Here is a 23,393-nt window from a genome sequence, read left to right as displayed (position 1 = left end):
TTATTAAGCAGCAATAATATCTACCAGAAACCAGACCCTAATGTCTGGAATTTAAAGCATCAACTAAAACAAGTCTACGCGTTTAGCCAGTTGAAATTAACCGAAGTGATACATAACACCTAAGCATCAAACTAGGGCGGTCATTTTTCACCAGATACAAATAACCCTGTTTACTTAGAAGACAGTATCACCGATATATCACAAGTAAAATAGAACCAAGTGATAATAAAAGGCAGAAAATAAGGAAAATATAATACCAGAAATATTTGATTAAACTATTAAACACCATTACCATCTTAATAACACAATTTCTTAGTACTACAATGCCTCACTTCAGTGCGTATTGGAGCAGTTTCTTAAACCTGGTTCCAAGATGAATGTACAAGATGCTCCCAGAATCTTTACAAAATGTCATCAATCAGCACTGAGTACGTAAAGGGTTAGGCTCATTGCATGCTGTCACTCAGATTCTGTTTGACAGGGGAGTTCTAATGAGATTGCGGATCAATCAGGCTAAATATCTGAAAAGATTTGGATTGTCCTTGTCTCGCTCCAAGTAATCCCTAGTGATCAGATCTTCTATCCGCTTCTTTATTGCTTTGAAGTCGGGCTGCAAAAGTAGTATGTGGACAACACTAAATAATGAATAATACTAGAAGATACTCAGTTTTTAATATGTATTATACTTGGCTGAAGCTGTTTCTCATTTCAACAGACGCAAATATACAACAAAATGGGACAACCAAACTAGATCAATTCCAAATTTCACTGCTATGCCAATAACTGGTATGCGCTACTGTTGCTGGGCAAAATCTCCCGTGATTTATCCCCTTTAAGTGTGGGGCCACTCTAGAGGAGCCACCAAGGTGACGGTTTTACCTTTTGCCACAGACAATGAGAAAAAAGGGGGAAAAAACAAGATTGTATTAAAACATAGTTGGTGGTAATGGTTTCTAAATTATGACAGGATGGTGAAGAGCATTTGGTATGAAGTATATCAGATAGGTAGGATCCAATGTTGATAAGTAGTATCAAAGTTGATTGGAAGAATTTGAAGAGTAAAAAATTCAAAATGTTAATATATGAGATTAAAAAAGCAACTCCAAATAACTCTTTAAGCTTTCATTAACTACTAAAAACATTATATTGATGCAGGTAGTCGATGAGCTAAAATAAATAAAATCAATATCATACCTTATCAAAATTAGTATATATCATAATCAAGGTTCTAAAATTCGCTAGGCACTAGTCGGACGCCAGTCCAACGCCTAGCACCTAGGCCCCCAAATTATACGATATCAATATAAATTATATAATATATCACATTCTATAACTAACACAATAACATCAAATTTAAAATAAGTTCAAAATTACACAACTAATAAAATATCACAAATTTATTCTACTTCTCTCTAATTTTCAACAACTTGTTCTTCATGGACACAAACTCAATATCATCATTGTGATCCTCCTTTTCTTTTTCGGATGCAAAATCATCTTTGTAAAGTTCTCTCACTCATGAGTTTAATGCTAGCCACTAAGGCAAGCCAACAAATCGATTTCCGTGTTGGACTAAATTTTAGGGCTTATAAAACTTAAGCCCAATCCAAAAAAAAAAGGTTACATTTCAATTAATTGGGCTTTAAATTTAAAAGCCCAAACTAAAAAAAATCATTAAACCCTGCACTATTTCCGCGATGCCTAGACAAATCGATCGATTAGTCCAAGGCCACCTAGGTTGGCCAACTAGCATATTTTTGGTGCGGCTGGCGACGCCTAGGCGGCTGCCTAGACCGATTTTAGGACATTGATCATAATCAATGTATTAAAAGGCAGATTCATGCTGTAATATGCTATAAGCCCGTTGTCTAGCACTTAGGTGGACACCTAGGAAGCCTAGGCAGTCAACATTAATATAATATTAAAGCAAAGAAAATATAAAATTCAATGAATCATAGTCATAGGTCAAAACATAATCGGTGTCACACTAATCTTAAAATAAAGATAACTAATGTCAAATGATGCAACAACTTATATAAAAAATATATATGTTTTGCTTAAAACTATCAAGAATGCCTTGGTGGACCTCTTGAGCAGCCAAGGCAGTCCTCCTACACTGCTTTTTAAAAGGGTTGCCTTTGGCGCCTTGGTGCCATGGTGAAACCAACTAGACAACTGCCTTTACTAAGTTTGGTATTACTCTCATGGATGAGAAGATATAAAAAAGAATTGGATCTCTAATTGATATTATGCCCCCGCGGGCTGGATCAACCGGTTAAGGCGTGGCATCCTTGCACAATGAGTTATAGGGTCGAAGGTCCACGGACGCGCACTGGATGAATAATCTGGGCCGGCTGTGTTAAATTCCGGAGACACCACGCTTTAACCGGGCCAGCATTCACCGCTGATTTACTTCCTCCTAGGATTCCTGTGGGGCCAGGCCTAGGGGGCCGCTGAGCGGCGGGACCCGCCTTTTTGCACAATGATCCTAATGTCTAAAATTCAACAAATAATATCAATTAGAGATCCAATTCTTTTTTATATCTTCTCATCCATGAGAGTAATACCAAACTTAGTCTTTCACTCCCTAGAATATAAACCTTGCAAGGGTAGAGAATAAAATAAAACATTTCCTTTCATTTGGTATTTCAGAAGTAATTCTTTTGATCCTCTATACTCAATCAAATCCTCTTTTTTTTATAATTGAATTAACCTCTATTGTCCCACATTTAGTAAATCACGAATTATTTCTTCTGTATCGTGGATCATCAAAAAAAGAAAGTATACTATTTCTACGAAAAACACCATGTTTTGGTATTTCAATTGAAATACCAAAACAGGGTATTAGTTCATTCTCTCATTTTTTATCATATTGTAATGGGATGATGAATTTATTTCTTTGATTTTTCGCCAAGAAATAAGAATTTCCTTGGATAATAGAAGAATATATAATATTCCAATGAGCATTATATATGGTTTGATCAGGTCTTGCTAAGTAATCAAGAATTTTCTTATCTTTTTTATCAGAAGTATCTCAATTTATATGTTACTCGACTGTTAGTCTGAGCTCTAATCTCTATTTCTCTCTGCAACCATTAAAAATTGGCCTCTCCACATTCACAAACATCAGACTCTATGGAATTGAGTTAAGGAAAAAGAACTATATTGATGTCATACAACCTATCAAAAAAAGTATTGTCAATTTCTTCTTGATGAGATCCAAATCATAATACTATCATGTTGCTTCAATTAGTGTGGGCATGCAAGTATAATAGAGGTGAAGAAAACTTAACAAGGGGAACTGCTTGCTTTGGAGGCTTCTAGGATGACCACTTTGATTAGGTTCTCAGTTGTGCCTTGGAGCACAGAACTGCTCGCACAACGACAGGGCACAGTATAAGCAGGCCATTTAAAGAGCCAGATATAGTAACCTCCAGTTGTTAGCGCAAACACCAGAGGTAAGTGGTAAAAGATTCGGTCTTCATAACTTAAGAACAGGTAGACCTGTCCACAGACTGAATTGGACTGGCATTGAATGTCGTTTCAAGTAAGGACCTAAGCAAGAACAGATAGCCAAGGGAGAAACATAAAATTTTGGCCTCTTGATGTAAACAAGCAAGGTGGATGTCATGGTAACCAATAAGGGTATCATCAGTGGCAAAAGAGAGGGTCTCCTTTACTTGATTAGTAGACAAGGGCAACGTGCAAATCTGTCGCCTCCAGTGTCTGGGAGAGATGTTGATGAGAGCCTTGCTGCAGAAGATTAGAGGGTGGGGCAATATAGATGATGCTATGGCACCAATGACAGACATGAGATTAGCGAAGAACAAGTGGTGACTTCATGCAAAAGAATGTAGGAGTGGCCTGAATGGAGACAGCACGGAAGTAGGTAGGCTTTCCATGTGATTTGCAATGGCAAAGAGAAGTTGAAGAATTGACAAAGTGTGAGATGCAACCTAGGAATTAACAGGGGCACATGAGGACAGAGAGAAGGGTTTGGATATCTTCATGATGGATCAAGGAAAGGTAGCATCGTAATATTAAATCCAAACTTACCTAAGAGGGTTGATGAAGAAAACTCTTAGAATTAGAAAGCATTAATACTAAGTTGGAAGGCATAAAAAAAATATATTATTCATAATACCCAAACCATAAACATTCTTTACTCATACCATATAAATAACCATTTATTAACTCTAACAATTCATACAAAGGTAATGATATTATAGATGTTATTATATCTATCTATATATTTTCATTTGTATAGTTCACAAACTGGAATATTAGATATTTTCTTTCGTGTCTTACTTTAAAATGGCCCCCCAACTTTTCTTCTTTGTACAGCAAACACATCTACGTGAAAGCCAAAGCTTAGCTTCTTGCCTTCTTTTAAAATTCTTGTTAATTTCCTTACACCAGTCACACACCCTTTTCCTCTAAAGTGCAATTAATTGTGCAATCCATACTTTTCAACCCAATTGGATCAGGATTGGTCAAGACCAATCCGATTTGCCTGATTTCTCTGATTTCTCAGGATTGGAATAGAGTATGAAAGCTCAGACAGCGGACACTATGATTGAAATGAGAGGATATTAGATGGCTCCAGTCAAATGATTAACTTTTGCCAACTCCAAAGTATTCTGTTGAATGATGCCACCATAATATGAGATGTAGAAGAGATGCTGAAAGTCGCTACAGTGTAATATGATTCACCATAACATGAATGATGTCATCATGATATTATCTGTTGAATGATGTCACCATAATATGATTCTAGATAGTTCTAAAAACAACTCGGCGCGTCCGAGCATGCCTTCCCCCATGCTTTGGCAATTACACTAATGGCTAATAGCCACCCGTGATTTACCTCCTCCGTGTTAGCCTAGGGATGGATTGACAGAGACGTTGAGGCGAGCGAATCACTTTTTTGCCACATTAGATAGTTCCAAAAACTAAATAAAAAGAGATAGAACCGATGGTCATCCTATAAAAGAACACATATAATGAAAACAGTGTTTTAATGGTGCGGAAACAACAAATAATCATCATCCTCAACCCTTCACAACTCCATGGCATGAAGCTGAAGTATAAAATTTGAGGAATAAAAAGAAATAAAAGATAGGCATGTGCTAAGCAGAAAAACTGGATGTGGTAAAAAATAAAAGATTGACAGCGTAATCACATATTATATTCAAACAATTACCCTTTAAAATGCATGTCCGAGCTTCTCAGCCATTATTTAGCTAATCAGCTATAACAATAACAAACAAAAGAAAAACTTCAAAACAATATTAAGAATATCTGTAATCGCTCTCATCCACCTATACATATTTAGTGCAATCTTCAATAATAAGATAGAAAATTATACTAAAATTTTCAAAAAATTGAAATGTATCATATACCTTTATTTACCCAAAAAAATCCAGATAAACTAAATTTCATTATTTTAAAGTATATTTGCAATGCATTGATCATTTTAAAACATTATAATTCCATAAGAAATGCATAAATGTTACAATGATGAAATAATTATAAATAAATGAGCTTCACCACCTACTAAAATAGTTAGGCTAATAAAAATCATGATTTGACATACGAATAAAACAACCACCAAGATTTATCTACTAGGTGGGGTCGGCTACATGGATCCTTCTCTGTGTTATATCCCTACTATATCATCATCTATATTTAAATAAATTTTATCTTATTTTATTGTTCCTATCCAAATCTTTTTTGGTCATCATCTTCCTCATTTGATGTACATATTTATCATAATTTCGCATTGCCTAACTGGAGCATTTATTGACCGTCTAAGTACAGATTTATACCATCTTATGCTTGTCTCTCGAATTTTTCCCTCAATAGATGCAACCCTGAGAACTCTAATATTTCTATTTCTTATCTAGTCCTTTCTCGTATATTCACGCATCCACCTTAACATCATCATCTTTATAACTCTCATCTTCTGATCATGTGCTCGAGTCATAGCCCAACATTCAGCTCCATATAACATGGCATGTTTAACCGTCATTTTGTAGAACCTCCATTTAAGTTTAAAAGATACTTTACGATATAGAACACTCGACGCCCTTCTCCATTTCAACATCCTGCTTGTATTTAAGACATTTCTCTTAATCCCTCCATCCTTTTGCAAAAATTATCCTAAATATTTAAAGCTCTCAGTTCTAGATAAGTCGTCGTCAGCTTCTTTCTTAACAATTGTCTATTATATTTAATAATGCTAAATTTAAATTGCATATATTCTATCTTTACTCGATTAAGCCTAAAATCTTTCACTACTAGGAATCTTAAAGATAATGTATAGAATTTTTCATAAATTCCAAAAATAGTTCACGCCAAATTACACAACATAATTCTAAATAATATGTGGAAATAAATAGATTGTATTTATTAATAAATAGATATTTTACCATATTAATTACAGTCAAATTGGATTATTTAGAAGACTGCTCAATATGATAGACATTATCCTTTAAGAAACTCTTTCGTGTTTTTTAATTATTATAATTCCTTTTCTATTGTATGATACACTGATAAAAAAAATAGTTTTTATGCTTTTCTATTTTCTTAGTTTAAAATTATTCTTTTTCAATTTTGATCTGAGTAACCCAACAAATCCAATAAGGTCAATATTAAACTTTCCTTACTAGTTTAGGCAGATACCACAATAACCTTAGATTTGAAGACAAAGAGGCAATAATATCAATGAATGCATGGGGCAATAAAACCTCTTTTCCCATATCTTATGTATCTCATCCCCTCTATTTTGTTGTACACACGCACACACAGCAGATGTGTACCAAAATTAGAACAATCCATCTGCTTCTCCTACTTGCTTTACCTGAATTTTTTGCTGATTCAAGTTTATAATTATCAGAAAAAGTCAATTCAATGGATTTTGTATTTATTATAACCTAGATAAAATGGAATGTGAAATTGAAACAGTTCGAACTGGACTGATCATAATCAGTTAATTTTAAAAACCATGTGGTAGAAACATGAAGTGTACAAATAACCTGTGGGCATATTATTTCATGTGTATCAACAGTATGCATATAATTCACTATGAAGCCAAAAATGAGAGAGAAATCCAGTACCTTAAACATACGACCAAGTTGCTCAACGCACTCCATCACCAACTGTTGATGACCTAAAATTTTCCTGCTTTTCATAATGCGCACGATGGAAGCATCAATGGCATATCTTCTGTCCTTGTCAACATCTTCTATTACTTTCTTCTTCTCATCCACAGGAGGGAGAGGTATCTGAAGTTGATGACAAACCAATGAATCCAAATAAATGTGTGATTAAATAGATGGAAGAAGCAACCACGAGTAGGAAAAAAAAAAAGAAAGAAAAAAACTAAATCTTCCGAATTGCGCACAGACCTTGATCCTCCTCATTTTGTCAGTGAATTTGGAATTAAACTCAAACACATCAGTTGACAAAATAGTTTTGGTACTTGGCTCCTTATTAAGAATTTTGTACTTGGCACAAGAAAGGGAGTGGAGCAATCTGATTACATCGTCATCCGTCAAGTTAAGTTGAGTCATGATCTCTGAATAGCTCAATCTATCAGAGGCATTGAACAAAAGAAGAGCAGCCGCCTGTACACAACTCACGAATGCTTACAGTTGACATCCAAGATTATTTTAAACAATAAGTATTGAGGGTTAAATAGATACCTGATATGTTGTTACAATAAGTTCAATGGTTTTGGGTTCAAATTTCCCATTGATATTACAGGTACCCAAAGAATATATCCAAGTAAGCTTTCTATGTTTAGTTTTTGTCTGATAAAATTCCCTGAAGACCTCCACACACTTAACCTGAAATTAGATATTAAAATCAGTTCCTCGTACACAAGTAAAAAACTCGCACACAATTTTCTTTAAATAACAAATCTTTGAATTTGAAGATGAAATCCATAAATTTGCATTATTGCTTTTATGTCACCCACATCTTTCCTCATTGTCCTAACCATTTATTTCAATTGAACTTAGTAAAGCCAAAAGAAATAATATTGTAGTAATGCACTGCAATATGTTTGTTTTGGATTAGAATAAAGCCAATGAGAACAAGGATGAAGGTTTCTATGTTCCTTCTTTGCTCTTAATTTTCATCTCTTGGTAGAAAAAATGGTGTTTAACATGATTGAAGAAATTGCAACAGGAAACAAAAGGGTAAGTAAGCAAATGAAAGACGGAGGAATTTGGCAATACCATTTCCCACCAATATGTAGTAAAGGCAGAAACAAGACCAGACCATCCATAACACAAAGGATGACATCCAACAGAGGGCCAATCAGATACCCAAGAGAGCAAAATTTGATGTGACTTGTCACCCAATAGGACAAAGAACTTAAAGGGTTTGGGTAAGTGTAGTGATTTTCTGGTTCCAGTATTATTTTAGTATTAGATTATGCACATTGACCTACATTTATCTGTTCAAGTACGGTAGCTATACTTAGTATTCGGATCCTTTCTGATAAAAAAAAATCTTGGCAAGACTTTGACTTGATGTCAATAACTCTAGCTTTTCCAAGCGATGTCGGTGTATCAGTACAGTATATTCATTATCAACTTCAATTAGAGAGATGGGATTTCCTGTACCTTGAATAATTTCCAAACAGCAAAAGAAGTTAAGCTAATAGCAATTATCTTATTCTGATGTTCACGGATACCATGGATAATTGGATACTAATCTGGATTGAAGACAGAATCAGAAGTGTTTGAAATAAGTTGCCAAGAATCAAATATGCTTAAACAGAAAGTGAGAAATATAGAGGATGGGAAGAAGGAAAACCAAAAGCATGAGAAGACAAAAAGATCAGATGAGAGAAGAGGCATTTTTTAGGGGATCCCCAAGATTGCCTACATCCACCACTGAGAGACATCTGATCTAACAACAGTACAACCAACATTCGATAGCTTACATTGGCTTTTATGATGCAGAGAGTGAAGGGCATATGCATAGACCAAATCTTGCAGGTAAGTTAAACAAGGCCAAGAGCATAAGTGAGACAAGGCAGTAGGCCCATCAAGTCAGGTGCATTAAAAAATAAAATAAAATAAAAATCACTACATTACAACAATCAGCCAATCAGCTAACTAGGATCTTAAAGGAACCAGCTCTTCATAAACAAACTTGGTGTTTCATTCGATATAGCTCATTGATGTCTGTTCAATAGTAAACAAATATATAACACAAACAAACTTGAACTATAGTAAGCTTGGTTTGTTAACATTTATCAAAAAAACTCATAAACAATTTATGAATAAATTTATTTACCAACTTACATAAAATTTAAGTATAAATTTATTTCTTAATTTTTTTATTCAAATATACAAAACATTATAATTTATAAAATTTTGCAATCTTAAATCGTTCATAATATGTCAAAAAATAAGTAAATAATATAAGTTTCACGTATTAGATCAAAGTTTTACCTAAATTATAAAGGTGACAATTTTGTTATTCAAGCTTGATAAAAATTTTACTAAACAAGCATGAAGAGGCTCATCTGAAGACCAACAAAAAGGTGACATTTTGTTAAATTTGAGGCAAAGTCATTTAGGAAAGTGGAGAAGAGGGATATTTTGAGTATAACTCGACTATCAAGTATTGGCATATAGTTAAGTTAATAATGTATAAAGGTTAAAGAAAATTAAGGAGGTAATTAGACATTAAGTTTATGGAAATTTGACAGATATATACTAGAGAGGCATTAACAATTTTATATATATAGCTGCTTATTAATCATACTAAATTTTTATTTAATTTTAATGTATTAACATTATTATCATTTATTAATATCCATTGAATGTCTGATATGTTATTTTTTGGTAAAATATATGTTAATAAATCATCATTAAGAATTTGGGATCGACAACAAAAAGATCTTATTTTCCTATAATAATGTATTAAGATAATGAGATAATTTAGGTAATTTAGGAATTAAGTATATATTAAGACATATTAACAAGTAGTTTAGGTAATTATTGAGCCTTTTTAAATATTAATTAAGCAAACTAAATTGTTATTTAATTATAATTTATTAATAGTATTATGATTTATTATTTCCTATCAATAACGTCATATGTTATTAAATGGAAATATATAATATAATAATTTGCATTATGAGTGTTTGATGTCGACAAAAAAAAAACTTATCTTTCTATAGAACTCTATGGAAGTCAATTACACAGCTTGTAAAGCCCTAATACAAAGCTTAATATTTTTCTCTCAAGCTCTAGATTCACATGGGCAGTTTATTAATAATTATAACCAAATCATCAAATATTATTTATTGATTATATTAATCTCTCATATTAGCAATACGATATTATTTAATCTTTATTGATAGTATTAAGTACAACAAAAGAAAATATATAATGGGGTGAAAAATTAAGTGCGGAGAATAAGAACAAATGAAGGATTATAATAGAATAACTGATTATGAGTTAAAATTATGAGGGAAACCATATTAAATTTAGGCTAATCATACTAACAAATGTTCAATTAACTGAGATAATATCCTCTGAGATGCTATGATATGAGTCATTTAAGTACATTCTGCAAGTTCTTGCTGTAAAAAATGGATAATTGCTTGTTAAATCCATTTCTTTTTCATACTGAATTAGATTCATATTGGCATTTTAAGACTGATAATAGTAAATTAACATTAAGGGGAGACAAATGGAACATGAGTCAACTAACCATCTCAACAGGAAGGTTCAGATCAAATGATTTGTAACTTGGCCAGAATCCAGTCGTTAGAACAGTAACAGTAAGATCTATCCCTGGATTAGCATGAAAATTACTGTTGAGATAGTCCTCAAAGCTAGACTGGTTTTCCCTTGCAAGGGTAAGATCAGTGACCTGAAACCAAACCCACAAAATCAGGTCACCGTTGTATATCTAACCGAGCAAATCAAAATGCTGATACTGACCATGCCCTCCATCTTTGAAGTAAACTGCCCTCCGCATTGCTGCTTTAGCTTTGTCAAAATGCTCCTCTCATGGTCATCATTAGCACTTTTGTCAAAGAGCAACCTCCTGGCAAGCTTCTTCCTATGAATTCACAACTTTTGACTTCAGCCAAGGTTGAAAATAACAGAAAAGAAAACAAAGGTAATATCATAATGGATACAAGTCACCAAATAGCCAACAAATAGACGGCTATATACCTATAGAACTCGGCAAACAGATCTTTGTCACTGATATAAGCAAGCAACTTTACAACCTGCAAAACATAGGAAAATGGTTGAATCCAACCCCTAGAGCCTACGAAAGAGGAATATAAACATCAAAATGAGAAATAAAATACAAGATAAAGGATGGGTTATGGCAACATTAAGAACTGATACATAATCACGGTATTCACCTTCTCAAGAGTCTCTTCAATTGCTTCATCACTGAGTTTTTCACTTCCACCTTTCTTAAGGATATTGTCACAAAAAGTAGCTAATAGCTCAGCACTTGAGCTGCCTGCAACACCCTTGTTGCAGAAAACCTCAAAAGCTTCTTTGAGTGCCTAATCCAAACAGGCAAAGTTGGATAAATCATAAGAAATACATCGCAAATAGTTGTCCATAATAATAAATACCTTGTGAAAAAGGGAGTGATTCTGGAAGCAATCATTCACGTATGCCAAATATTTGTCATGTAGTTCAATAACTTTTCTAACAAAAACCTACAAACGCCAGGGACGTTAAGATGACTCAGATAATGACTAATCAATTAGCTCCCAAACAAGTAAAACAAGAAATGACCAATCTGTACCTGCTCTTGGAGACCAACAACATCCCTTTTCTCAGCCTGAAAATTTACAGTGTAAGAATGTTACAGGTGCTGTTACTTACAGGTAAACAAGTTCTGAAAAGTTTATCAAATATGTTGTGCAGGGAGGGCAGACTTCAGAAAACTTCACAAGATATGGTAAGCCAAAATATAATGATTCTTAGTTCGATGGAATCAAACACCAAGCCATGTCGCACAGCATGGCCCAAAAGTAATGTGGATCCATAGAGAGAAGAATAACTGGAAATCTATAAATCAGAGAAAGGGATGAAGAGATATTATATGTAAATTGACGCAGCAACATGGAGGAATCGGATCATCAACTTGGATGTTTTCATACATCTCAATCCCAAACACAACAACAACAATAAAAACTAAAATCTCTAGTAAAGAAAAAGAGAAATATTCCAAATCTATTTATAGAAACTAGCTACAAAGAAGAGGTCAATTGATTGGTCAAACCCACTAGATGTAATCAATAAGAAAGAGCATGATGAGAGTAATGAGATATCAGCGCCTTCTGATGATGTAATCAGACAAAAAATTCAAAATTATAATTTGCAATGTTGATAGCAATACAACTACTGATGGATGCAATGACTGTGCAGATGCGTACGGAATGAATCTTATTCCCTTGACTCCACACCTGAGCCTTGGGCATATGAGCAAGGATATACCCATGCAACCTAGGATGATGATGGTTATAGTGCAGCTATGAAGAGCAAGTACCAACATTGATATAGAGGTGGTAGACAAAATGATTTAGCATTGATTCTAATAATGGTTCATCGTACTTTTAGTCTTTTATTATAGTTCTAATGCATCATATGATAATTCATCATATTAAAGCTCGGAAAGATGTGTATCTTCCTCTATGATAGTCAAACCTAATTGCATTGCAATTGTGTCAGTTGAACTCCATTTCTCAATGGTGATTCAAGGCATTCTAATGGACATATATAGAGTACCACATATCCAAGGATAATTACTTAATTGGCCCTTGGAAATCCCTAATCTGGTAAGGATGTTAGAACAACAAATGTTCCATTGATCCATGACAAGGTGATCAAAATTCTTGTAATAGTCTATAACATAATGAAGTTTTTTCAACTATATACAAGTGAAAGTAAATGAGTACTAAAATTGAATCGGCATGGCAGAATACTGAAACTATATTGTTTCGGTCAAAAGTGAAACTTCTGGCAAAGCTATTTTAACCCTTGCTTGGTTCACTAAGTTGCCACAAAAGGATCCATTTCTAAACCACACTTACAAGTAACCTAGTTCATTGCAAAATTACTCTGTAGTTTAGACTAATGCATATATTATTACATCTTAAAAGATTGCTGAAATGCAGATGACAAGTTGCAAAATGTTAAGAGCAAAATGTTTAAGCTAAGAATTATCTGATTTTGATTGAGATCAAAGCATCAAAATATATACAAGTCTGTTACACATAATTCTACATTGTCAATTTAGACACTTTGTAATCGTTTTTTCACTTTTCTCTCTAGTTTTGAGTGGATGGTGTTTGGATGCACTGGAATCTTAAACCTAGTAATTCATGGGATTTAAAACAATATGCTTCTACAAACAAACTAACTAGTCTACCTTTCTGTTACTTGCAGCATCTTCTGCCTGTTTAACTAGAGCTGTGCCCTCAATAGTCACATGCTGAGAGTAAAAATTCAGAAACCAGAAAGTTAGACTATTTTTAATTTGATAATCCAAAAGGTGAGAAGTAAAAATATCAGAAATAAACCTGCTTAAATATTTGAGAAACAGGATCTAGGCCGCGCTGTATTCTACAGAAGAGCCTGTACATTCGCGAGAGATCATTTACCTATAAAGAATTCAGATGATAGTTGTTAAATCCTAATAAATTTTACAAGGGAAACTCATTTAACAGGCATCAACTAGGATACTGGTACCTTATCATCTCGAAGTAATGCATGACATCCAGAATGCTCCTTTTCAAGAAGTTGGCTAGCATAGACAAATAATAGTTCGTGTTGCACTTTCTAAGGGGCAAGAAAAAGAATGATATCACTGGGGTAGTAAAAAATGAAGCAAGAGCTTAATTAATATTAGTAGCATTGCAAGATTAATAAGGTAAGTCAAAATTGTAGGGATCTTTGCGAAAAACAATAATATACGCAACGGAAAAATAATCCCTACAAAGATCCAAGCGAATACAGTATACACTTTATTGCGTGAACGATACAATCCCGGCAGCAACTTTGATTCGTCGGATCTCAGCACAATCAGAGTGGCCGCACCTCTTTGGTATCCACACGAACACGTCATTCGTTCGTCTCACGAACTCAGCCTTCGGAGAAGAACCACCTTCGTGGTGCTAGCCACTTAGATGATTCGGCCAAGAGAAGAAGAAGAGGAAGAAGATCCAATTCATCACCGAAAATGCAATGCAATGCAAAAGGCCTTTTGTACACATCCAATGAATACAAAAGGTTTTTGTCCTTTGGTCTTCCTCTCATTAATGCTCCATTAATCTCTTTAATGGCCATTAATCTCAATGAATCTAATCCACGTTAGTGGTTGAGTCTAATTCAATGAATCTAATTCAGATTAGATTCAATCCAATATCCAATGGTTGGATTCATATGAACATAACTCAATGAGTCTAATTTGGATTAGTCCTATAATCTTAGGGTCCATCATATTTTAGTCAAATTAAAATAAACTCATCTCCAAATCAACATGTTCTTTATGTGTAACCTAATAGGTTCTCATAACGTTAACAGTATTTCTAAAACCATTTTAGATACACAAGCAATGAGCAGCATCTAGCAATACATCATTGCTATCCAAGTGACGAGAATGTCAATATTCAACATAACCTTTCTGTATCTATTATCTTGTATAGTTTGATCCTTCTATTCTCGATATCTAGATTGATCAATGAAATATATCTGTGTCATCCTCTTATCAATTTTTATGTTTCTTGATCTCCAAGTAGACTCACTTAACCAAATGAGCTCAATATCTCATATTAACTTATTTGAGCATGGTTATGCATTTTAGTAGTCCAACATAATCAAGGGCCGAGAGATATCACTTCCGTCATATGAAAGGTATAGATCTTATCTACATCACTCACATCCCTCCGTATAACTTATTACATACCAATGATCAACTTTATAGTCCACATTATTATAGGTGACGTTTGTAGATATCAAAGTACACAACTCCGTATGTAGGGAAACGTAGTTACTTCAAGTCTAAGGATTATTCATATTAATAGTCCTTATGAAAATGTTTATGATACTCATATAACGATCTATTAAACATTCTCATGATAGGTCAATTAAGTGCATATTCTCTAATATATGCCTATGTGTCAACTTAATATTTTACATCCATGACTTGTGGATTAAGTCATCAATTAACCTATATGTTAATCTCAACGCATTAATATTATCTTTGTATATTAATGCTTGACTAGGAATAGTTAAAGAGTAGTATTCAATATATCTAGAGCTTCCCACTATCAATTCAACCAATTGATATGTTGTACACTAGAACCTACTACCTAGGATATTATTATATTTATTCATCTGACACGAATCTAAAATAAATATAATAACCATTGTCTTTTATTAATGAAATATGATACAAAAGTTCCCTTGTCAATCATCTAACAATTGACTCTAAGAGCTAATCCTAACAAAAAAAAAAAAACCTATCCATAATCCCCAGGAGTGGTCTTAGACCGTGTGCCATTCAGAATAGGTAGTCGAAGCATCAAATAAAAGAAAAATATTCACAACCAACCTGATTGGTATAATTCAACAAAGTTTAAGATTATGAACACAACCTTTAAGGGAAGCACATTTAAGGCACTAATAACTTCAGCTAAATATATAACTCATAAAAAGGCAAACTCATACCTCTAGCAATTTCTGTTCACTGCTAGAGTGCAAGTAATGTGCAACCCTGTCCTTCTCACGCTTTAAGCATTCCTCTGCCTAGAAAAGCCGCATAGAACATTAAGCATTTTGACAGAAATCATATGTGAATATATTCTTGGATATACGGTACCTTTAACATGTAATCAGGGCATGAATCTTCAAGAATCCAGTTTGAAGCTTTCCTAGAATAATAGGCAGCAGTGTCTTTAAGCAAATGTGTTTCAAAATCGTCTTCATAACACTTCATGTTACCCAATCCAATTTCAACAAAAATGTCCAAGACATTCTTCAATAAAGCCCTATCAATTTGCTCCCCTTCACGCTCTCGATCAATCTGATTATAAATGCATAATGATAGGGCGGATAGAAGCTGAATATTTGATGTTGAGACACAATGTAAGACTTACCAAGGAGATGACAGCATCTTTGACTTTACTCTTGACTTCCTGATAGACCTATACAAAATAATAATAGAAAGTAACAGCTTGGTCAGACTCATGTATCCTACTGCAAAATTCTTGAAATATGGAGAATGACAATGAACTCTGCAGGAATGCACCAAAAGAAGGATGTCATTATACCAGGTCATGAAAGCGTGTAAGCCCAACTTCATTTAGTGGAGGAAGTGACCTCCTTGTGATAAAGTAGCGGTCAAGGTAATGAAAGAAACGTGAAAGCCACCTGACCATTACTTTATGATTTAGCCATCTCTTAACTAGCTCCCTCAACATAAATTCATCATGTTTCACTCTCAAAGAAGGCAATACCTGAAAGAAGTGAATTTGATTAACAAATTTAAGGCAAACCAATATTATGTGCGGGCAAGGAACAGCAAAAAGAAGGCTTAAAGAATGAAAGTTCAAAATCTCAATGAAAGAACAGACGGATGATTGTGCAATATTCAATTTGCAGACACTTGATCCCTCCTCATTAGTTACACTTTCCCCACCTTGTATATGTTTCAATTCACTGAAGAGTTGCAACCAATAAGATATGCAAGGATGAGCAGAACTCTGAAGTATCAAAACTAACTTTAAAAAATAGGTGTATGTTTTAAGAGGATTTAATTTGCTGGAGATGATGATTTAATTGAATACATAATTACAAGAGATATTTTGTATATGAAAGATGGAATTAGTTATTTTTAGCAGTCCAATTGGTTATTATTTTGAATATTGGAGATATCATGATGTTTTAAGAGGGATCAGGTTCAGGTTTGCTGCTTGTAGAAAGTGGTAAGAGAGGTATTGGCTTGGACGCATCAAGTAGGTAGGGTATAGACAATAAAAATATTGAGAACCTTAACTGTTGTCACCCCTACTAAACACAATAATTTACTGTATTTGGTAGCTAATAACTTGTAAGGCTCATTAATTCTTTTGTAAATATAAACACTTTAAATATTAATTATATGGATATTAATTATGTATATGATCGATGCTACATTGTTGAATAATATTAGCCATTATATTTCATATATTTTGCATTGTATGATTGACATATTCTTGTTCTATGTGGGAGTATGAATTGAATATGTTGCATAAGCATACTTTATTGTAAATTTGTTAGCCATTTTTATTATAATAAAATATCATTTAGAATTTCTAAAGACCAAATGTATATGTCACCCACATATTGCATAGGCACTAGTTAGGGTATCATAGGTAATAACTTGTAAGCCTTAATAATTATTTACAAATAACACATGTTAAATATTAATTATGTATTTTATGTAGATGGTCCATGCTACATTATTGAATAATATCAACTATTATTTTGCATGTATTTTTCATTGTATGATTGGCATATACTTGTTATATAAGTAAGTATATAATATATGAGTTGATTAATAAATTTTAATGAAAATATATATATTGGCCATTTTTATCAACATACCATTTAGCATTTTCAAAACTAGTTGCATATGTCATCAAAATATTGCATGTGCTGTAATTAGGGTATGGCAGCAAATACCCCATATTTGCATGTCCACTAATTAGGGCATGCCAATAAGTACCCTGACAAGCATCCATGGGTACCAAACCAGGTTTGAGTTCTTGATTATACTTAACATTAGGGATTTAGGGTCCAAGTCGTGTTCAAGTTTATTTAAAATATTCTAATATCTAAGCTAAGTTCAAGTTTGCCTAAAATATTCTAACCATCTATATTAAGTACTTGCAGGTACCGTGAGAGTTCAAGTATATGTTTATAATCCAAAGCATGGTGCATTATTATTTGTTGTAGGTAAAAGAAAAAGGACAGTCCGATGCACGAAGCTCCCGTCATGCAAGGTACCAGGGAATGACTCATTGTATGCAGTCTTACCCTGCTTTTTGCAAGAGATTGTTTTCAGGATTTGAACATGTGTCATCCCGTATAGGCACTCAATAGTCGATGTGCATGCAAAGAGATCCATCCTCTTTTTAAAAGGAAGCTAGAGCACTAAAGGGAGCCTTAAAGGGGTAAATATAGCATGAGCCTAGCAAATCTTGGAGATATTTCCGTAAATCAGCTAACTCAAGAGGTGTCATGCGATAGGGTGTCGTAGACAATGACTTAGTACCTAGCTCCAACTCAATTTGGTAACCTACCCCATGCTTTGGTGGAAGCTTCTTTAATAGCTCATGTGGCATGCTTGAAGCACCAGCTGTATAATCTCCAATACTAGCTCCTTGGAGTTGTCATGAATTTCCCCATCATGCAACTCTTGGATAGTGGCAAAGTAGTGTGTATTCATCTTTAACTCCCACTTGAATTGTAGAGCTGATAGCACGTTAGACTCAACCTTAGCAACATACTTTTGTTGGAATGGCACGTACCTTATTTCCTGCAAGTATGGTGTGAGGGGTTGTCGCTAATAGAGGAATGTATGCACTTGGTAGAAGAATTCCAACCCTAGAATTATTTGGAAGTCATTCATTAGTACAATAAAGAAGTTTAAGCTTCTACTTCATTCTACAAGTTGAACCAGAATCAACTTGGCAATGTCAACAATAGGTTTAGCTGGCGAGTTCACTGCTTTGAGGGAAGCTCCGCTATTAGCAATCTTAAGGCCCAATAGCTTAACCTCATCTTCGATATTGAAATTATGACTTGCTCTTGTATCCAACATGGCTCGAACTTCTTTGCCATTAACGATTGCATTTATGAACATAAGACCGTTCTTGGTTTAGGAAAAATTTATGGCTTTGGGACCTTTGTCATAGATATTGCTTTCTTCATGTTGGTTCATCATGGGAATAAGGATCTTGTGCTTCGAACAATCCATCCAATGTAAACCATCACAAATACGATAAGGTTTTTAGTGTTAAGTTACTTGTCTTTGCCATGTCCAACTTGTTACCATCGTTACAGTCCTTATATCCACACTTTGTTTATAACTGGTCTGCTTTCCTTTGATTGGGAAGAGTGATCAATGAATGGCTCAGCATTGGTGATAGCAACTTCTAGCTCCAACACACCTCATCTCGCCAACACTACACGTGTCTATTCCTTTAACCCATCCATGAAGTAGAAAAGAGAATCTTTATCAATCATGTCATCAATCTCTAACAAAAATAAAGAAATATCCTTGGCATGGTCTCTAATGCTACCCATTTGTTTCAGCTGATGTAAAGGACCACATGCCTCCTCAATGTCGATTGGATTGCATTGCTTCTTGAGTTTCTTCTTGAAGTACTCCCAAATACCTATTGAGTTAAGATTTTTATCTAAACTAGCAACAACACCACAGCTATGCAACATTCTGTACATAAATGGGCGCACCATTGATACACAAAGCATCATCCTATATACCCTTGAAATCAAAAAATCTCTCAAGGTTAGAGAAGAAAGTTCCTTCACATCACAGGCACCCTTGTAGACGGCTATTGTTGGCATTGGCATAGTATTGATGTTGTTGGGATGTGAACACTCCAAGCTAATCCCACTTGTGTGTATATGAACTCCCTAGTGTGTGTGTGTGTGTGCGCGCGCGCGCTTCTACTTCTGCTCGTAAGCCCTACAGCTCCCACTCCACGAACACTATAAGTCCAGCAAGCTCGAGATGGCTTGTACACGTGGTAAGTATTCTAGCAATCAAAGCATTCAAGGATGACCTTCTTGGTGGCAAGACTTAACTCAATGCACTCTATCTCTACACCATTTGAACACTTAATGAGATCCTCAATAATGGGCTTCACTTTGAAGGTATCTTCCTCCACACTACCAAGACTAATCTCCCTTATGGTGGACTACACCTTGGAGATAACTTGCTCCAAGTTAGCAGCCCAAGCTTCAATAGCATCCACTTCCAAATCCTTAGCCTTGTCGAGTCTACCTTATGTGTACTGCCCCTCTAGTACATGAGATTGATTTCCCAAGGTATCAATGTTAGACGTAATTACTCATAAGCATAATATGGCTCTAATATCATCACTATCTTATTTTTAGCACCACTGGCCCATGTGACACTTTGACAACTTACTAGAAAATTTGCTAAGCCTACTTACTAGAGAGAAATTGAGAGACATTGGAAATAGGAACGTAAATGAATCAAGCGTTCGTGAGCAAACTTATGTTCAGCTTGGTAAGAATTTGTTTATGTTGGTTCAATATACACAAGGTCACTTTAAAAAGGAACAAGTTTGAAATTGAACTAAATGAACAAGCTTGAAGATATACATGTTTAGCTTGTTAATATTCATGAACAAAGATTGTGAATTGTTCGTGAACAATGTCCACGAATAAAGTTTGTGAACCATATTCATCAACATAGCTTTTACCAAACTTGTAAATGACAAAGAAATTCTCAAAATACACAAACAAGCATGTATATCAAGTTTACGGACTAACCAAACAAGCTTAAAAATATAAAAATTTCAATCAATCAAGCAAACTCAAATTGAGAGCTCGATAACATCTAAAAGAACCAAGCTCAAGCTTATAAAAAAGGAACCAAGCCAAGATTAAACAACCATTTTCAACGGCTTGGTTCATTTTAGGCTCAATTTTATTACCTTGTCAAACAAGCTTGAACAACACAAAGTTTGACTTGGTTTGACTTGGTTTTGCTCATTTACATCCCTACTTGGAAGATTAATAATTTTAAAAGGTTTCTATTTCTAAGGACGATTACAAATGAAAAGATAGGTATTTATAGACATCATCCTTCCAAAAACAATTGTGATCAATTAACTCTTATTCTAGGGTTGAATACCAACTAAAATTATGGGAGAATGAAACCGGAAGTAAAAATTAGCCATGCTCACCATCGACGTGATATAATCCTCAAATGAATCACGGTACTTGTCATACAGCTGCTGCGAGTAATCATGCGGTGGTTTCTGGGTGCACATGTTGTAGATAGTCCTGCTCCAACGACGGAACCATCCAAACCATAAAAAAATAATTAAAAAAAAAAAGAGAGAGAGAGAAGAATAACGAAAAAGGGTTCAAATTGAGTAGGAACCACCGGACGACATACGTGTAGAGCATCATGTAGTCCTCTGAGCTGAACTGCGACTCCGGGAGCTCCTCCAATATGTTCTTCAACTTGGTAATGCCCTTCTGCATGAACTCCCATCCCTGCTCCAGATCGATCGTTTTCCTCTCGTGCATAGACATCCTGGAGCGGGATCGTGTCCCAGTTAAATCGAGCGGGAATCAGGATCGTCTCCTTCGCCGCGAACAGAGCGAGGCAACGAAAGGAACCCTAGCGAGATGGAGATCGAAACCCCAAAACGGAGCGCGGAGAGAATTGGGGCATCAGCGACGACTGCAAAAGGTTGGGGAGGGCTATTTATTAACATCGCTCTTGCAAAAATATTTTTTCTATTTATCTCAAAAAATGTTGGGACATAATAATAAAAATCATTTTTATCTTAAATAATTTTTCTTAAACTTCTATTCAACCGAAACAATGGATAGACTAATTTAAAATTTTAGTTCGATTTATTTAAAAATTTAGAAATTTAAAAAAATCAATTATTTTGATTAAATTGATTGCAATTATAGATTTTAAAAATCAATTAATTTGATAAAAAAAATTAAATAATAAAAAAACATATTAAGATTTTTTAATTTTTATTAAAAAAATAAGTTTTTATTTAAAAATATAAAAATATATTTTTTACAAAAATAATTAATTTAATAACACCAATCAAATTAATTGATTTCATTTTGTTTGATTATAAAATTTGATTATTAGTTTAAAAAGTTAGATTAATTTAGTTTTCGATAGTTTAATTGGATTTCTATTTAACAAAACGCTCGTCTTACTTAAGGAAATAATTCGACTCCCGTACGTGAAAGACATTAATTGCAAATTAAAAAAAATATATACGCAATACGAAAATTTAATCATTTAGCTTCCATATGAATTATATTGTTTTTCCTAAATATTAATTAATTTTTTCTGTTAGTTTGGTATCATGTTTGTGATAATGATTCATTTTAGCAAGGGTAAAACTATTTAAAAAATAAAAAATTAACTATATATTATATTTGATTTTGGAAGAAGTAGTTGGCAGAAGTAAGTAGGTATGGGGTATGCAGAATCACTCCCTTACTTTTGGAAATTCCATACATGGGTGTGCGAAAGTATCTCTTTGCTCCCAGAATAAAGGAGGTGTTGACGGTCGGGTGCGAGGGTGTCTAATCAAATCTCATGATAGTGTATTTTTCAATGACAACTCACGACGTGATGACAATGTCTTTTCCGATGATATATCATGGCTGCGGCTACAGCTATGATAGATGCAAGAGAGGTGAAAAGTAACAATGAAGTGGTTTAGTAGTGACAATAGAGACGATGCACAAAGAGAGGGAAGGCTATTTTAAATTTTAAAAAATCCTAAATAAAGTTTATATATTTAAAGTTTTTTTTTTTACATGTCATCAACTAATAATAATAATAATAATAATAATAATAATAATAATAATTATTATTATTATTATTATTATTATTATTATTATTTAATTACTAAATTCATTCTAATAAAAAGTTTAAACAATAAATCCTATATTGGAATGGGTCATTCTTATGAATCATGGTGCTAACAGTCAAGCATGGGGGAACGAAGGAGCAGTCAACGGCTATAGCTCTTGCCCCAATTCGCACCCCCTATCTCAGTTCCAGGCTTCTAGCACTTTGCCTCTGTTTGCAGGCTGTAGTATGAAGGGTGAGAAGGAAAATGAGCTCGAGCAGCGAAGCAAATTATAGAGTTGCAGATAAGCACCCCTTAAATTTTTATCTGGATCTGTCATTGATTATATTATACTATTATTTTTATCAATAAATATTTTAGTAATGTGAAATTATGATAATATATATATATATATATATATATATATTTTTATATTTATATTTATATTTGTGAACAGTAATTGTGAACAGTATTTCTAAACAGTAATTGTGAATAGTAATTATGAACAGTACTTCTAAACAGTAATTGTGACAATATTTTTAAACAGTGAATTTGAATAGTACTTCTGAATGCCTAATTATAATGTGGATAGTTTATTTAAAATAGTGATTTTATTTTCTTAGTTTTCTGTTATTCTTCCTCCGAGTGAGCTTCACCTGTAGAGAACAATAAACTTGCAACCCTGACTTGTCTATTGGTATTTTGGGATTGTCCCGTTAACCTTAGATAG

General features: G+C 33.9%; 1 protein-coding gene across 1 annotated transcript; it reads right to left on the bottom strand.

The window, feature by feature from the left end:
* Nucleotides 1–240: 240 nt before the first annotated feature.
* On the bottom strand, nt 241–21,531 carry LOC122031025 (cullin-1-like). The gene is made up of 19 exons (XM_042590073.1): nt 21,223–21,531; nt 21,008–21,107; nt 16,337–16,522; nt 16,163–16,210; nt 15,886–16,089; nt 15,735–15,812; nt 13,755–13,844; nt 13,586–13,666; nt 13,435–13,497; nt 11,806–11,841; nt 11,630–11,716; nt 11,408–11,557; nt 11,211–11,266; nt 10,974–11,094; nt 10,741–10,902; nt 7,707–7,850; nt 7,410–7,628; nt 7,119–7,286; nt 241–610 (listed from the first exon to the last, which is right to left on the bottom strand). Exons 1-19 carry the CDS (start codon nt 21,360–21,362, stop codon nt 509–511), a joined length of 2,235 nt encoding a protein of 744 aa, XP_042446007.1. The 5' UTR covers nt 21,363–21,531; the 3' UTR covers nt 241–508.
* Between the last annotated feature and the right edge of the window lie 1,862 nt (nt 21,532–23,393).

Source organism: Zingiber officinale, chromosome 11A (genome assembly GCF_018446385.1).
Source record: "Zingiber officinale cultivar Zhangliang chromosome 11A, Zo_v1.1, whole genome shotgun sequence".
Lineage (NCBI taxonomy): Eukaryota > Viridiplantae > Streptophyta > Magnoliopsida > Zingiberales > Zingiberaceae > Zingiber > Zingiber officinale.
This window is presented reverse-complemented; position numbering and strand designations above follow the sequence as displayed.

Bases quoted from the DNA above. Each gene is read 5' to 3' on its own strand.
- LOC122031025 (XM_042590073.1), bottom strand. From the start codon at position 21,362: ATGTCTATGCACGAGAGGAAAACGATCGATCTGGAGCAGGGATGGGAG. The intron at 13,667-13,754 runs GTACCAGTATCC...AATTCTTTATAG, and splicing joins CATTACTTCGAGATGATAAG to GTAAATGATCTCTCGCGAAT. The intron at 13,498-13,585 runs GTTTATTTCTGA...TTTTACTCTCAG, and splicing joins TTTCTCAAATATTTAAGCAG to CATGTGACTATTGAGGGCAC.